This window comes from Gouania willdenowi, chromosome 15 (assembly GCF_900634775.1).
Source record: "Gouania willdenowi chromosome 15, fGouWil2.1, whole genome shotgun sequence".
NCBI lineage: Eukaryota > Metazoa > Chordata > Actinopteri > Blenniiformes > Gobiesocidae > Gouania > Gouania willdenowi.
Genome location: NC_041058.1, coordinates 9,814,045 through 9,831,432, shown reverse-complemented (window position 1 = coordinate 9,831,432; position 17,388 = coordinate 9,814,045). Strand labels below are relative to the sequence as shown.

The following is a 17,388-nucleotide window of genomic DNA, read 5'->3' as shown; positions in this document are numbered from 1 at the left end:
TGCTTCTGTGTCGTTCTGCAGTAAGGAACCCGGCCAGCAGAGGGTGAAGAGGTGGGCGTTCGGCATCGATGAGGTCCTCAAAGACCCTGTTGGAAGAGAACAGTTCCTTAAGTTTCTGGAGTCTGAGTTCAGTTCAGAGAATCTCAGGTACAATTTTAATTTTATTATTCTATTTTTATATTTATTTTTAATTAATTAGAATATTTATTGTTCTCTTGTGATGATTTAATCTCTTCAATCCTGGAGGTGGTCATCTGACACCAGTGTTAATTTTGACACCAAATTTTGATTCAGATTTCATGTTCTTTTGACTAAAATGCAAATAAGTTTTAGTCAAAATTTAATCATCAGGACTTTAACAATTATATATTCCAGTTTTAGTCAACTAAATGACATTAATATTTTAATATAAAGCATAAGAGTTTATGCATTTTTTAGAGTCAATTACCACTGATCATACTGATATGGTATTAATGTTTGTAAATATCAGCCTAATTTCTATTGGTTCACTTACCGGCTTGTCCCGCCTTCCACGCAACAAAAGTAGTTTTGATTGGACACCTTCCAAAAAAAGAAACTTCGTTTTGATTGGATTTGGTCCCATGTGAAGATTATAATTTAGTTTTTATTAGCTGAAGAAAATTTAAAAATATTTTAATACAGTTTTCGCTCACGGAAATTTTTAATCCACAGAATTAAAACAAACTGTCACAATAATTACCTGAAAGCAGTAAAAAAGCGAATTTCAGAAAACAAATACTATTGTGCAAAACGCTATAACTCACATGTACTTCAGTAAAAACTCAATCCATCACCTGTTTCTCAAAGAAGCCATAATTTCTTCTTTTATGATGCAAGGGTGGTGGTGAAAACTGACTGTGGAGGATTTAATTCACACTTTGTTCCCTTCTACATGAGTGCGCGCACCCCCCCCCCCCCCCCCCCCCCCCCCACCCACATGGGCTAATGACTTAAACATACAGTATATAATATATATTAAATAAATCATACTTTGCAGTCCATCCTTTTCTAATGTCCAACAAACTTTTACATGTATAACTAACATATTTATGTGAACACACTTGATGAAGTATTATCAAAGTAATTTGTCTTATATTTTATAATAAATCAATGTTTTTTTTTTTTTTTTTTTTAAATAAAGTAATTATAAGAAGGCATATTATTTAATCAGGGGTTTAATTTGTTCATGAATGATTAAAAGAGAAGCTCCCCTGCTCCCTCTCATGGTTAACGCCTGCATTGTTTTACCAGAAACTGAAAATTAGGTCAATCAAGAAGCAATAAAATCTGAGGAATTGTAACATGCATGCAACACTAACAAGATTACTCACTAAAAATACTGAGATTCTTCCTCAGTGCTGTAAATAACTGATAGCACGCCCCAAAAATAAACCTTGGGATTCATTATGAGACAATTTCTCTGTTTCACTCCATTTGTTGGAAATGTTTCCTCACTAAAGTGGCAGGATCCAACCAGCTATTGTCATCCTTCATCTTACCTGTGGTTTGTAGGTTTTGGTTAGCGGTCCAGGAGCTAAAGAAGCGTCCAATCAGAGAAGTTCCCACCAGGGTTCAGGAGATCTGGCAGGAGTTTCTGGCCCCTGGGGCCCCCAGTGCCATCAACGTGGACTCCAAGAGCTACGGCAAAACCACCCAGAATGTCAAAGATCCCGGACGCTACGCTTTCGAGGACGCACAGGTGAGTTAGTCACAGAGAAACATCAAGTAACGCACAATAATATCAGTCAAAGGCTTTGATAAAAGCAACGGAATAAAGTCCAGGTTAATCTGGAGCGTCTCACCATCTCTTCAACAGGAACACATCTACAAGCTGATGAAGAGCGACTCTTACAGCCGTTTCATACGATCAAATGCCTACCAGGAATTATTACAGGCCAAGAAGAAGGTGAAAAAACACAAATAGTTCAAAACAAAGATGTTGGTCTGTAATCATGATGGAGGTATTAAAGGTGTATGGGCACAAAATGTGATAAATAAGCTGCTTTAAACCCAAAAGTGATAGTAAAATCACCGGTTTCTGTAGCTTTGACCTTGAATAGAAACTCTCTGTTATCTGGAGCAACAGAGGTTATCATCAATTATGGGCTGTAACCTAGGGCTTCTTTCCTGAACTACATATTTGTTGTATTTTATGTCCTGATCTAACGCTGATATTGGAAATACAGTATATCAGCATTAAATGAATAAATCAGCAGTTGACATATAGATATGCTGACTGCATAAATTGTTTATTTTGCAGTTTAATATAATATTTTTTTCTAATTTATTTCCATTCATTCAATTTAATTGTAGAAAAATCTCATTTTTGGTGTTAAAATGTAGGTAACCCATTGCTTTTGAGCATTCTACAACAGAAAATGAGCAATTACTGAATGTTTCAGATTCTCTGGATGAGTTGATAAAAAGGTAAAACAAAGCTGTAAATCCTCAATAGACGAAAGAGATTTAGGTGAAAAATCTAATTCCTGGTTCCTGAACTTGACCTCAAATAATCCTGAAGAAAATGTTTGTACCACTGTTTCAACTGAGGGATGACATTGGAAATAAAAGTTCTGCTGTTGAAAAAATAAAAAATAAAAAAATTAAATAAAAAGAATAAAATAAGCAGTTAAAGCATAATCTGTGTACCCTACGTTCTTTGGTTATTCCGTTAAAATAAAAAAGTAAAAATATTTTCACTGCCTTCAAAAGGGCCAAATCATAGAAATTCTAACAACTATTGTTCCTCACAGTCAATAGTTAGCAGTTTATTTGGAAACTAGTTGAACTGTATCAATCCCAAAACAAAACGTGAGCAGCTTTTTTAAAGCTAAAACATCCACAGACTGAATAAAAACATGAGCAGGACCAGAAAACTGCTGAAATAAATCAGTCGTAATGTGTGCGGAGACCTCATGGTCCAGGACCTGGGGAGGGAAACCGAGGGGCAGCAGACTTCTGTTCTCGCTCTAGTTATTTTTTAAAAACTGAAAAACGCTGCTTATCTGGTTTTTGTTATTTCTGTTTTGGTTTTACATCAGTGAAACAAAAATAACCACTGTTTTTTTGTTATTTTGATTTGGTTTTAAAATGTAATAACCAAAGAACGAAGGGTACACGGATTAAGCAGGTATGGATATCGTATCGTATCAATATCGACCAATATATTAGGCCGCAATATCGGTATCGTATCAGAAGTGGAAAAAGGTTGGAACGGGACACCATATACAGTATGTATTTAACTGACTGTTGTATCATAAAAGAAAGGCATTGATAGGTTTTCTTTTGTTTTTACAGAAAAGTAAGAACTTGTTCTAAAGACTGGCTCCAGGTAATGTCATATATTCACTATGTTCTCTTCCTCACATTTTTTTATTCAGCCAAATAAAAGCCCAAGCATTTCTTTCTTACCCACAGGAGAAACCACTTGAATCCAAGAGGTCAATCAGTCGTGTGCCATGAAGATAAAAATCAATGCCATCTCTCTCTGGGACGTGGAGAGGGGGAAGCATCTCATGTCGTCATCTTTAATGTCTGTCATCAGCTCCAGGCTTGGCCGGATGCCAAGTCGTCTGTTCGTCTGTTGTCCACAGGATGTTGCATGTCTGCAGAGAGGACCGTTCTTCTCCCGCTCCTCTTTTCATACCTGATATAGTTCCAGTATTCTCAGAAAGGAGATGTTGATGGACTGATGAGGACACTCTCAGACCACTGGGGGGTTAAGAAAAAAAAGTTTAAAAAAAAATGGGCCTTCAAAGGAAGTCAATTCAAGTTTCCAGTTCTTTCCAACAAAGCGGCTGGATTGGAGCGACCATCTCCCTCTTCCAGCTGAAACAAATGATGTCAGACAGACAAATGAAAAAAAAAAAAACAAACAAAAAAAAAAACACAGTAGAACAAACCCAAGAAAGGAAAAAAAAAAGACGACTTCAGCTGAAAGTTCATCGCTTTACATGAACCAAGGTCACAGAAACTTTGTTGCTATTGGAAGTGTTGTGCAGAATGAATATACAAATGATATAAACATATATAATGATTCAGAAATAACTATTTATTGTGCTATTTATTTTCTTGCTTTACATTTGTTTTATTGCACTATAACAACTAGCTGGTTTTTATTGCACCTGTAAAATCCAATTCAAAAATTTACAAAGAATTCTGTCTTCTGTCTTAAGCTAGAACACATTTCTTTGTTATTTCCTTCCGCATTTATTTTTATACCATATTTTAAGACACTTTTACTTACTTGTACTATTAAAGTTGGCCCTCTATCTGTTGTGTTGGCCTGGACTTGGATTTCTTTCCTTGACACGTTGAGCTTCTGCACTTTTACTTTTGTCCACAAGAGGGTGCTAAATTATTTCATACAGGTTTAAGTTTAATAAACAGCAGCCCAAACACGAGGTTTGATCAGCAAAAGTTAACATTGTCAAAACCATTAAACAGGCAAACACACACTAGGATTAATGGATTAAACACTGAACTTTGTTTTTTCTTTTTTAAAGTGGTTACGTAAACATTTCTGCTTTTCTTCTGTAGAGTTTTTTTTCAATTCTCCATCTCGTCCACTTCCTTATAGAGTTCAGTAAAGTCACACAAAGGCACAAACCTGGAGAAAAAGAGTAATAACGCAAAAGTCATTGTGATAAGTTACATTTTTTGACATTAGGGTGGGTGTGGAAAAAGTTGGAGGTCGACACATCCATGCACACAGACATGCTGACATGAAAGAAGTAAAGTCTGGTTTGATTCTCCCAATGACCATGAGGACCAATAGGAAAAACCCTTCCCATCTTGAGGAGTGAGAGGGTGAGGGGTGGTGGGGCTTCAAACTAAGGCAGCCTTCACAGTGACTCCAACACTCAGAGACAGACTGCATGCAGACAGTCTCCACAGGATAGTCGTCCTGCCTCTGAACTCTGGATCCTCCGACTTATTCAAGCTTTTCACTCAAAACCATTGAGAGGGAGGAAGGTTTAAAGCCAAGGAAGAGGCTGGATGTGACACCAGCTATCTACAAGGATGGAAATCTGAGTGTGTCACACAAGTCTGAGGATACTACTGAACATGTTGCCATGGAAACCAGAACCTGGAAGAGGACGCAAGGACCACTGAGAGTGGAGGTCCCTTGACGGCATTGCACACTACATTGATGTACAGCTGTGCACTGTGGTGAGAGGTATTTGAACCAAATCTTTAAAATCATTGAAACTAGTTGAGGCTAAAGCGCAACACAATGTTTACTCTAGTTATCCATCTTATTTTAGGAGTTTTGCATGCACATTCCATTATACAAGTTTCAGAGTTTCCAAACTTCAAGTCTGTGCATCAAAGAGAAACAAAATACAGCTACATGTACCCGCTTATCTGTGAAATCTAGCCTTACAGGACTGAGAGCTATTCAAGATTTACCCTTGGCACAAGGTTTGTTAGCGTTGGACAGTTCGCTTCTTGAGTCAGCTACAGATTTTAACTATGTCAATAAATTTAGAAACCGACTCAACACATTATTTTCAAGCTGTGAGGGGAAACTTAACAGAGAAAACCAATGCCAACATGTAGAAAAAGAAAAAACCCAATGAAGGGAATGCAAGTCGGTGTTTGCTAGCGCTAGTTTTTACAAATCTCAGTCAATCTATTAAGGTGAACACATTTTTTGGGGGAGTTGTAATAAGTAGGTTTTCCCATTTCTGTCATCAGAAAGTCTTCAATTCCCATCAAGGCCACCCATTGGAAACAAATACCCCCACTTAAAGCACTGGAAGGTGTTCTGGATAAGTGTCGACTAAAGTACTATAATTAATGGCTGATGGTTCAAAGTAATTAGTGTTGTGAGTGAGAGAATTAGTGAGTGATGACAGTGTAATGTACTGTGAGATTAGAAGTCAGTGCAATTGTTGTGACGTCAAGTAAGCGTTTACACCAGTATGTGTTAAGAACTGTATTTTCTCCCTCTGCATTGTGTGCGATCCTTTCAGTCCCAGAAGGTGTGTAACGTGTGTGTGTGTAACGTGTGTGTGTAACGTGTGTGTGTAACGTGTGTGTGTTTCTCAGTAAGCGTGTGGTGAATGGTGGTGCAGGTTGCCTTCTGATCCTGCTTACAGCGCTGGTGACTGCGCCACCTTGTACAACCTGCTCTGGGGTCAAAGAGGATTTAGCGCGCACACACACACACACACACACATTGTGCACACGTTCATTTTAAGCTAGTTAAACTGTTTAAACTGGCGTTTGATGGAAATATTAACAGCACTGTTGACACGCAAGGCTAACATTACAGAGAGGGGATTGGAATGACGTGGTTGGGAGTCATGGCCTGAGCCGGGGGTCCTTTCACAAAAACTAGGGAAGAATGATATTATTGGCCAATATTAGCCATAAAATGTATTATCAGCTGACATTGGTATTGGTTTTTCCACAGATATTGAAAATCATATGTAAGATTGTTTTGAGATAACGTCATAAAAAATGAACATGGCACCAGTTTAACAAGCAGAGCTTTAACCTGCTGGGTTACAGTTGCAAACTAGAATCAATGAAACAAAACTAAGGATGTTTGATATTAGCTTTTTGACGACATGCGATATGTTGATATTGTTCGATTTCTGACATTCATTATACATTTACATGGAAATAACAAGTTAAGGCTACTTTTAATGTGATGCCCACTGGACGTATTCTACAAATAAATATAATATATACAAAATGAAAATAAAAATGCCATATTAGTTTTTTTAATATGTTGTCTCAGTCAGTTTTTCAATATCGGTGGAAAAAGTGATACAGTTGTCAGCCAATAATATCGCCCATCTCATTAAAATCACATAATCCCACAGTTTAACTAGGCCAAATAATTCAAGCTGTCATTATTGATCTGATTGATAAGGAATATACAATAGACAATATAAACATATCTCAGTCTTAAGATGGAAGCAGAGCAGCAGACTGCAAAGTGGTTCAAATGGATCATCTATGAAACTCTCTCCTGCTATCATGGCATTTCTAATTGCTCTTCATCCTCTTTTGAAGCACTTAATGCCACTGAGGCGAAGGAGCTGCCTCGCATTCTTACCAGTACTTAGTGTGGAAGGCATTATATTTGGGCTGCTAGTCATTATCAAGATGAATTGTGGTGACAAATGGCCGCCCAAACTGCCTGAAGCAGCCTCCTGGCAATGTTGGCATTAGACACATTTACACTGCAGGATCCCAGAGAGGAGCCCCCCCCCCCCGCCCATACCCTCAACTGTTAATGAAAAGTAGTTTGGGAAAACACAATCCACAAATGCAGATAATGACATGGTTCCTCCATGTGTAATTGGCTCCAAGTGAAAACATTTCATTTACCTCTTTATCCTGTGTGTGTGTGTGTGCGCGTGATTAACCACAAAGTCGCAGTCACAAATGGGTGTTTGCGTGCATGTTAAATGTGCACGGCGATCCTCGTGATTGAGGTTTGTGCTGCACGGTGAATTTAATGCACTTCTACTGTAATTAACTGCACTTACCAGTCTCCGTATGAGACTTTGTGACGCACCGATAATTGAGGCATCAGGTTTTGTTTGTTTTAAACCTTCCTTTTGAAGACAAGCTGGGAAGATGTTTCACATGGTTTCGTGGAAATACATCTGTGTGTACAAATTTGCGGGCCTTGAAAGGATTCATGCTTCTGTACTTAATCATTCAACAGCTAAATATTTGCAACACTGAAATATTTGACTTCTAGGGTGGACTTTTTTTTTTTTTTTTGCTTTCGTTGTTTCCATACTTAGATCCATTGTTGTATAGACACGACAGATTACCGTGGCATTTCAATGCCATTCGTAAATCCCCCACTGTTGATAATAGCTGTTTTCCCAAAGGCTTGTGTCTACCTCAGCAGCCTCAATGTTTTTTTCTGGTATTTTTAATAACATAAGAGGGTTGAATTTGGTTCAGTTCAGTGAGGAACATCCAAAGTATTTGTGGCTCTGGTCTAACATAAAGCTGCGTTTGTGGACAATATTAATGTTCAGCAGACAGTAATATCCTGCTCCGTCCTGTGTCTGCATTAACACACAAACCACAGTCGCCTTCTGCCTTCAGTACTGTGTGATGATTGGTGCACTGTGTCGAAAAAGAGACAGATGTGGAGAGAGAGAGAGATGAACAGATGCATATAAGAAATGCTTACGCCTTCAGTGCTCCCAAAGGTAAAACATTGTTGGTTTTGGTCATTAAAGGTCAGCTGTAGTAAACTCAACTAATCTTCCAACGCCAACCGCTCACCACTCACCCATCCACCACAGCTATCCAACCAAAGCCCCTGAATCCCTATACCAGAACCTCAATTTGTCTCTTTGCAAAGATTTATGAGGATAGCTTGGCAGGGCCGGCACTATCATACTTAGGTTGAGTTTAGGGGGGGTTGGAGAGGAAGCCCGCTTGCTGACTGTATGGGCTATTTGTCATTCCCTATGTACACAGTGCGTAAGGCCGTCTAACTAAGTCCCCAAGGCTTTGCAGCCCGTGGCTCATACAAGTCACAGGGTGTCTCTTCAGGAGACGGATGTTAGGATGAGGACGAAAACAGTGAACATGAGCCAGCGCACAGAAGCACTTAAATTCACAGTCAGCATAGGAAGAGATAAATGAGCGTGTGGTGCACTGAAGGTAGAACAGGAGCAGATGAAGACTGGTCACAATAGGTGGGACTCTTTAATTGGGTTTTTTTTATTACATTAATTTTGTTTGAAATAGAGATTATATAGAGTACTATAGAGAGCAGAACAAGCTACAAAAAAGTAAAAAAAAAAAAACAAAACATTTGCAAATATGGGCAGCGGGCCAAAACCAATCGCTTGCGAGCCTACTTTGGACTGCGACCCCCAAACTGGACAGCCCTGATTTAGAACCAATCTTAGCATTGATACAAGAAAGAACAAATGGTTTTGTCTTTGTTGCCTTTTCGTGTGTTTTTGTTATTTTTTTGCGTTATTGTTGTCATTTTGTGCATTCTTCTGCCATTTTGTTGGCATTTTGTGCATCTTTGAAGTCTTGTATATGTATATAGTCATTTTGTGTTTATGTAGTTTTTTTTCAGTGTGTCTTTGTTATCATTTTGTGCATTTTGCTGTCGTTTTCTGTGTTTCTGGAGTTGTGTGTGTTATGTTGGGCTTCATATAACTTCCAACTTCATTACAAATGCATTAAACATTTTGGGGGCCGACCAAATTTGACAGAGGACCGCAAGTGGCCCCCAGGCCGCCAGTTGCCTGTCTGTCCAAAAGCGATGATGGGTGGGATTGGGTGTGAATTTGATTCCATAGCTCAAACAATATTTTACCTACATTTTACATCCTGTACTAGATTTTAGATTGTTGAAGGAAACCACAGCAAAAAACCCACACGAGCATATGGAAAACATTAATAATAAATGAAAAACAAAACAGACATGTTTGTTTTTTTTAATTCCTTTGTGAAATTTTGTGTTTTTATTGCGGTTTAACTTATGCAAAGGCTTCAGTGTGGATAGAAAGATCTGCAATGAATCCAGTGTCAAGGCTAGAAATAAGTGGATTATGATTAAGCCATTTGTTTCACGTCAAAGTGAGTTGTAGATACAGGACACGGAGAAATATATACAAATCTCAATCAATGTACAAAAGCCATGCATTCTATATCAGCAGCCAACGGCCTTGAGGAAGTTAGCTTCTCTGTAAGACTGACTTGATGTCATGCAAGTGCCGTCAGGATCAGCCACATCTGCTGGAAAGATGCTTGAGTGATGGTCAAAAATGTGCTGGCGCCAACGCTGACAGCTTGCACACGGATTCTCCATCGCGAATGACGGGAGAAATCTTTCCTCCAGATTGGGCAATGGGCTCCAGTGCTTGCACGATACTGGAGAAACTGGTGATTACGGACATGGTGGTGGGTCACTCCAAGTTCAGTTGTCTTCACAGTATATCACTAAAAAGAGTAGATGAGTGGACTCCCCAAAGGGAACGGTGCAACTCCCCAACTCTTCCCTAATAACATGCAGATGGACCTCTCTAATGTCTGTTTACATATCTGCGGCATAGTTCATGACTAAAGTAAGCAAAGTCCTAATCATTTTACCCAGCGACGGGACCAATAAAATCAACTTCCCCTTCTCGTTATGGGTGTTTAAACGTGTCCTTTGATGGCGTGGCTTTGTTTATTTTGTGAGAGTTGTGTAGCCGAGAGGAAAGCAAATAGAAATAATGACACAGATGCGAACAAATGGGGGCCTGGGTGATGGATTCATTTGCTCAATGATGCCTGGAAGGCTGAATAGAAAAGGGAGGTTCAACTAACATTACGCTGTCATTATTATGACATGACACACGTCATTTGCATTAATAAGGTGTCATAAAGGCTGTCATTTAAAGGTTCTATATCATGCTATATTTCACCCATCTCTATTTGTTCTAAGAACCCCAAAAACAAAGTATTTGAGTTTTATTTTCCCAAACTCGCGTGTTTTCCAGAGATTTAGCCTCTGAAAAGTCACTTTCTGAGCAACTCTACACTAACAGGCTGATTTGAGTGGGCGTGTCTATAGACTGGACACTGACTTACATAGCACAGTGCGAAGGACGCTGACAAGCTCACTTTTGTGGGCGTGTCCGTTTACATGTCAATCACGGCAGAGAGCTTCCTGGAGGCGCGGCTTCTCCAGCTCAGCTCATCATCAAAGTGGGAACGTGTCATCAAATTGGAGCGAGGTGTTTGGACTCATCCTGCAGTAAGAAAGGAGCAAATCACCCTCTAACTAATGATTGAGGGAATCAATAAAAAAAACACTTTGGGCATGTGTATGAAGCCCTTATAGCACTTTTATCATGTTTAAAGCACAGAAAAGTTGATTTAGCTTAACATGGGCCTTTTAAGAGTAACTAAACCCCTGCTTTCTCCTGACCTGCCATGAGGAGGGAAATCCAAAAAATGCCTTGATTATGGGCGGGGCTCCTGGAGCAGTTAAGAGAATCCTAGTCTATACTATAAAATCTCCAATGAAGAATATATGCAATGCTAACTGGCTACTCATTACTCAATATTCCTCTCACTCTTCTCTCAATCCAACTACTTACCACAGATTGTAGAGCTCACAGGTGCTAGTTTTTATAAAAAGGGCGGGGCAAACAGTGCTTGTTTGTGATGCAAGATGGTCCCAAAACGTCACATGATTTTGTTCTCAGCTAATAGCAAAAATCAATGGTACTAGCTGAGTTTCAACCCATAGAGGGCAATCACTGACATTTTACAACAAAATATGCCAAATTTAAATATTTTGACTAAAATATTGAGAGTTGGACAAGGATCAATCAACAGCACTAGTTCAAATCCAAATACATTTGTTTTCAAAAAAGTGGTTTTGGGGTTTAGTTATTCTAAGTTTTGTTTGTTAACTAATCCCTAACCCTACCTATCCCAAAAAATGCCAACATAGCTCCAAAGGTGTCGTGATTTAGCGAATGACAGCCTTCATAACACCTTATTTATGCTAGTGACAGATAATGACAGCGTAATGTCAGCCTTATGTATAAAACTTCAAGTGAAGTGGTGCCAAATTGTGTCACACATGTTCACTATTGTCAGACCTATGTGTAGATTAAGTGTTAAAGTGTTGGGTTCACACAAAACAACTACGCAATTATATGTGCTGTATAACATTGTGATTCTTGTTTATTTGTGCAGAATGCTGTGGAGAATAACTATACCCGTCATACTGGCTGGGGTGCTATGCATCACTGGGGAGGGTAAAAAGACTCGCCCTCAGGGGTCCATCCCATCCCCGTACAAGACCAAAGGAAACCTGTCAGCCGAACGCCACCACCTGCTGCTGCAGCAGAAACCAGAAGTGCTGTCCTCCAGTCGGGAGGCCTTGGTGGTGACCGAGCGTCGGTATCTCCGCAGGGATTGGTGCAAAACTCAGCCCCTCCGTCAGACAATCAGCGAGGAGGGCTGCCGCAGTCGCACGGTGGTCAACCGCTTCTGCTATGGCCAGTGCAACTCTTTCTACATCCCGCGTCATTTGGGGCCCAGCCAGGGTCATGGACATAACCAGGGCCAGGCCTCGGGAAGGAAAAGCCACAGTAAAGTCCAAGAGCCTTTCCAGTCGTGCTCCTTCTGCAGGCCGCACCGTATCACTCAGCTCACAGTGCAGCTGGACTGCCCCGACCTGCAGCCTCCGTTCAGACACCGTAAGGTTCAGAGGGTCAAACAGTGCCGCTGCATGTCTGTAGATGTCAGCAGTAAACTGTGAAGAAGGAGCTAAAACAATCTGTGTACAATCTGAATCTGTGCAACACTATTCACGTTTGGCACTACTTTTTCAATAAAATAAAAATGTTTAATAAAGGACTCGGCATCGGATGCTGCCATTTCAGCTCATGTGAAAGAGACTGAATTCAATGACGATGGAAGAGAGACAATAATTAAAGCTGCATGTAAAATAAAAAAAAAGAAAACTTCTATTAAATAATAAATTTGACCACTGTCAACACACGCCTTTTAAACACGTTGACAGAAAGCACTGAAAATGCAGCACCAGTAATTCGTGACATTTTCCACCAGAATGGAACTCCTCAAATGAGCGCTTGTGTGTTGTTAGAAGTATTGTATCTTGTACCTTTTCAATACCTTCGTCGTCGACATCTCACAATCGATGTCAAGAACAAGAAAAAAGTACCGACAGCATTCAAAGATGCTGTTAATTTACTGTGTGTACAAGCCAGTAGGAAAATACTACAGCATGTGCAATGCAATATATACAATATATGAATTTTAGATACGCGCAAGTATTTGTATGTATTATGTATATTAAAACAATTTGATACAAAATGTTGAGTGGATGTAATTGTTTTACCCATCAAGACACAGGATCAACACAAAACAGGAAATGTAGAATTTGTATCAAAACATGTGTTATTTCTTTAATTCAATAAATATATGTTTTTTTTTGCTTCAATATATTTAATCAAAACATAACGTTAGGATCATAGTCGCACAACAGCATTCTCTTATCACTTCATAAGTAATAAAGAATTCACCAAAAATAGGAAATCTAACTGCATAGGGATGCTACTGTTGAAAAATGAAACCACATCACATCAGATATGCATGGTCTATTTGACAAAGAAAACCTTAAAAGCAAAAGTGTTTGCATGTCAAACAGATGACAAGCATCGCTAGCAATGATCTGACTCACACAAAGAAAAAACACAAACAGTTGATCCTACCATAAATACACGTTTCATTATATGAGATTTGGTTCCATGCATCTGTTCATCCATCATTTCATTCATCCATTAGGCACTTACTGAGTGGCAGAATGTGCTGTACAGAAATAAAACCCTGTGCATTTTAACAGTATTCTAGCAAATATTTGTGCTCAAGTACAAAACTAAAGTTAGGAATCAGAATAAAACATTAAGCTACAAATTAGTAAGAAAACCTTAAAAAGACGTGCAATATTTTTGGCACTTTTTTCCCAAATGACTAAAATCCATTTTAATGTCTTACTTTTGGTGGAAGAGATGGTTAATTATTAGAACAATCAATTAACTCTGAAAACTAAGACAACCCAACTGATTGGACTTTAAAAAAGAATCAATGTCTTTTAAAAAGAAAAAAAGCCAATGTATGTTAAAACTGATGAGTCATGCCTGATAGTACCGACGGTTCTTGTGCAAAAGGCTCAGTGATGATAGTTTTCCATTGTGTGCCTCAGATCTTCTGGCCCAGCTTTGCTTTCTACATAGAAGGACAAAAGAAAAACATGTCGGAGTTATTTACAGATGGAAGCGCTGGCACTCGTCCTGATATGTTACTGGAAAAGCCAGGACTGTTGTTTCTTAACACCCTTCCAAGCATTTATAAGCAACAAAGCCAAATGTATAGGCGAAGACACTAATAGCATTATAGGAGGAAAAAGGTGGGCAAACATCACAAAAAGCTAATTCATTAAATAAGAAACAGATGAGATTAGGAGCCATTTGTTAAAAAACGGAGAAGACGTACAATTCCAGTTGCGTGCTTGGGCTTCACATTGTAGGAGGCCTTTTCTCTGGCCTGTTTGAAGCTCTCCTCAGCTTTTTTCACACTAAAATAAAATGACCATCAACAATCAGTGATATCACACAGACAGCGTGACGAGAAAAACAGACTCACAGTGACTTACTCAATTAAAAAACCCCAAAAAACAAACATGTATAGAATGTCTTTGAAAAAATAAACTTCTTAATGATGTTTGTCCTGGAACACAAACTGGTTCCTACAATTGTGAATAGGTTAAACATGTGTATGATCATTATTTTAAATAATAAGGTTTCCTATTGCTCCATGAACTTGTTCTGTTTATCCAAGGCAATCAGTTCTTTCTTCAGTACTTCACCTCTAGTATTAGTACATATACTTATAATAATTACATCATGGTCAATTCAACACTTTCACACGTGACGGTGAGCTACTTCTGTAGCTAGTCCTGAGGAAGACCAACTTTTGAGTTTTCTGAACATCAATACCGATTCAATAATACATTTGTGTTAATACGGGGTGTAAACAGTAAAACAGTTGGGGGATGGTGGGTTTTATTGCTTGGGACAGATATTTTGTGCACAAGGTGGGAAACTGTGCTCCTTACAGTATTTAATTTCTCCTTCTAATATGATTATTGATTTTATTGTTAGCGACGTTTACTTTACCTGCCTTTAATGTCAGAATTCTAAACTTGTTTTTGTTGGCTAAAGAAAATCTAAACTAACAATAGCCTGTTGAGAAGCTTTCTCCGAGTCAGCTACTGTAGCTATAGCGGTAAGAAGAGAGAAAAGTGTGAACTGTGTTGGTGTTGTGATGCCTTTGGTGACATCAATGGTAGGTTTGAAAAAACTAAAGACTGATATTTCTGACTCTTGACTTACTTAAAACGTTGCTTTTTGACCACTTCAATCAAAAGTCCCTCAGATCGAGCTGTACATGAAATCACCACACTGTCAACTGCGCTGTTATACCGTTTACTGACGTCAATTTAAAAAATAATAAGGAAAATAATATGTGCAAAATATTTCCAGGGGTCATTAATAACAATGATGCAAGAGATGAACATTTAGAAGAATAATGATAATAATAATCCTCGAGCACTGGGTATTAATGGTTAGAAATGAGGGTCAGCTGTCCTGTCCAAGGATCTCTCATACAGAAGGTTTAAACTGAAGATCTTCGGCATTCTGCTCTAGCTCCTGTGTGAATGCTGATATCTAAAAACGTATCTAAACAAATGTATTTACAGTGGGTAAATCGAAATTTGTATGAATTGTTAATATTGTTCTTCAGGGGTTTTGAAACAATGAAGTGAGCTTGGTTTGTTTGGGCAGAATTTGAGGCAATATGGCCTTTCCTTATTAAGGTAAAAGATGGTGCTGCACTTTAGGACACTACCAATATTCTCAAGCAAATACATTTACATCTTCATGATAATAATAATAATGATAATAATGATACATTTTATTTGTATAGCGCTTTTACAGTGCTCAAAGACACTTTACAGGGATAAAGACGCAGTGCGCAACCAATAAGTAAAAACACAATGCAATAAGCAATAGACAGACTACAAGATAAAATTACTATATATTAAAAGCAGTCCGGAATATGTGGCTTTTGAGGTGTTTTTTAAAGGTGAAAAGGCCCGTGCAGTCTCTGAGGGTAAACGTTTTAGTTCGTTTCAGGGCTTTAAACAGATTTTAATTGAACATGATGAATTACGTACGTTTGTTAAGGTTATATTCTTATTATAATATAAGAGTCACTACTGGATTTTAAAGAATAGTAAACTAGATGTTGGTGCGTTGTAAATAAACATCAATAGCACTGTCACTGTCTCACATATGAACTGAAGTTTAACAGACATTACCAGCCAAAAGGAAACTGGAAAAACAACATATGGCATCGGGTAAAAGGGTAATGTCTCCCAATTTGTTTTTATTGTTTCCTACTGAATAAGCAAATGCTAAGACATTTTACCCCTTGGATAAATACGTTATCACAATTCAATCTTCATTGGAAATAATTGACCAATTTGCTATTTGTTGACATGTGCATGATATCTTTATACCCATCAAAGCACTGGAAGCTAACTGGACGCTGTGTGTTTTTTTCATTACTGGGGTGAGGACAAAGCCTGGGGTCACCTGCTCTGTTTTTCCTTCATGAACTTGAATAAATCTGATAGGATCTTCTGTGAACACTACACACTGTACTGCAAGTTATTAATGACTCCAAAACTCAAGCTTGGGGAAAGTTCAACATTGTAGGAACATTGTTGCAGCCCTAATGACATTTTCAGGATCACAAAGTGGCTTCCAAACTCACAAAAAATAAGAAGAAGGCCAATATTTTTTTTTTTTTTACTATTTCCTGTTAGAGGGGGGAATCTTTACCTCTTAAAATGTCACAATACAGGACGCACATCATCACATCTATTTCTCACCGTTCCTTCAGCATCAGCTTGTTCTGCTTCTTCCACAGCTCTTTAAAATCTGTAGAAAACTCATGCCAAACGGAGAAGAGCGTGTTAGGAGAGACTTCCTTCTCTCCAGCTTTTGGTTTAACTGAAAACGATACACTCAACTCCAAGAATCTGAGGACAAAGAACAAAAACCATTGATCATAAGTGGTTGTATTACGCCATGAGATTACAGGAACTGGCACGAGTTATTGGAAAACATAGCAACACTGTGCAAATATGCTGAAAATGAAAGATAATCTTAGAATAATGTATTTTAATCGTTGAAAGCCAAGCAAACAACGACAGTGCAGTTTAAAGCAGAGGTTCTCAACCTTGGGGTCAGGACCACATTTGGGGTCATGAGACACTGGGAAGGGGTTTCCAGATGCCTTCAAGAAACTAAGAATTATTTTTTTTTAACAATTTGAGCTTATTTTTGTTTATTTTTGTTCTTTTTCTGCAACAACACCAAACTTGCCATATTATTGTTGGGTTATTTCCTTCTTTCTTTCTATGGACTTAATATTTTGTTAAGCCCACTTAGATGATTGTTGTAATTTGCGCTATATAAATACAGTTGAATTAAAATTGAATTGAATAACCTATTTTCATCACTTGTTTTTCATATTTTTGCTCCTTTTAATGCATTTTTTAAAATTTTAAAGCTTTTCCTTCACATTTTTTCCACTTTCAAGACAATTTCAGCACTTATAACGCTTTTCCACTACTTTTCCCATCTAATGTCACATATGTTGACCCGTTGTTGCCACTTTTAACCTCTTTTCACTATATTTCATGCTTATTTTTTTGCCAATTTAACCACATTCACGATTTGTCATGCCTATTATTTGCCAGTT

The 17,388-nt window shown here is 38.3% G+C and overlaps 3 protein-coding genes across 7 annotated transcripts in view; 2 read left to right on the top strand and 1 right to left on the bottom strand.

Moving 5' to 3' along the window:
* Nucleotides 1-3,932, top strand: part of LOC114476491 (regulator of G-protein signaling 7) — a 58,000-nt gene extending 54,068 nt beyond the window's left edge. For all 3 annotated transcript variants that reach the window (XM_028468060.1, XM_028468061.1, XM_028468063.1), the window contains 5 exons: nt 22-147; nt 1,534-1,720; nt 1,838-1,927; nt 3,319-3,352; nt 3,439-3,932. In XM_028468060.1, the coding sequence (XP_028323861.1) occupies nt 22-147; nt 1,534-1,720; nt 1,838-1,927; nt 3,319-3,339 (424 nt within the window). In that variant the 3' untranslated portion in view covers nt 3,340-3,352; nt 3,439-3,932. The remainder of the gene's footprint in view (nt 1-21; nt 148-1,533; nt 1,721-1,837; nt 1,928-3,318; nt 3,353-3,438) is intronic.
* Nucleotides 3,933-4,833: 901 nt separating this feature from the next.
* LOC114476764 (gremlin-2-like) lies at nt 4,834-12,870 on the top strand. The gene is made up of 2 exons (XM_028468655.1): nt 4,834-5,200; nt 11,725-12,870. Exon 2 carries the CDS (start codon nt 11,726-11,728, stop codon nt 12,290-12,292), a length of 567 nt encoding a protein of 188 aa, XP_028324456.1. The 5' UTR covers nt 4,834-5,200; nt 11,725; the 3' UTR covers nt 12,293-12,870.
* A 521-nt stretch (nt 12,871-13,391) lies between these two features.
* fmn2a (formin 2a) overlaps nt 13,392-17,388 on the bottom strand; it is a 41,954-nt gene continuing 37,957 nt past the window's right edge. The window contains exons 16-18 of one of the 3 annotated variants that reach the window (XM_028469422.1): nt 16,514-16,663; nt 14,050-14,131; nt 13,392-13,782 (exon numbers count right to left, since the gene is read on the bottom strand). In XM_028469422.1, coding sequence (XP_028325223.1) covers nt 13,756-13,782; nt 14,050-14,131; nt 16,514-16,663 — 259 coding nt within the window. In that variant the 3' untranslated portion in view covers nt 13,392-13,755. The remainder of the gene's footprint in view (nt 13,783-14,049; nt 14,132-16,513; nt 16,664-17,388) is intronic. The other 2 variants (XM_028469424.1, XM_028469423.1) reach the window with 2 other exon arrangements.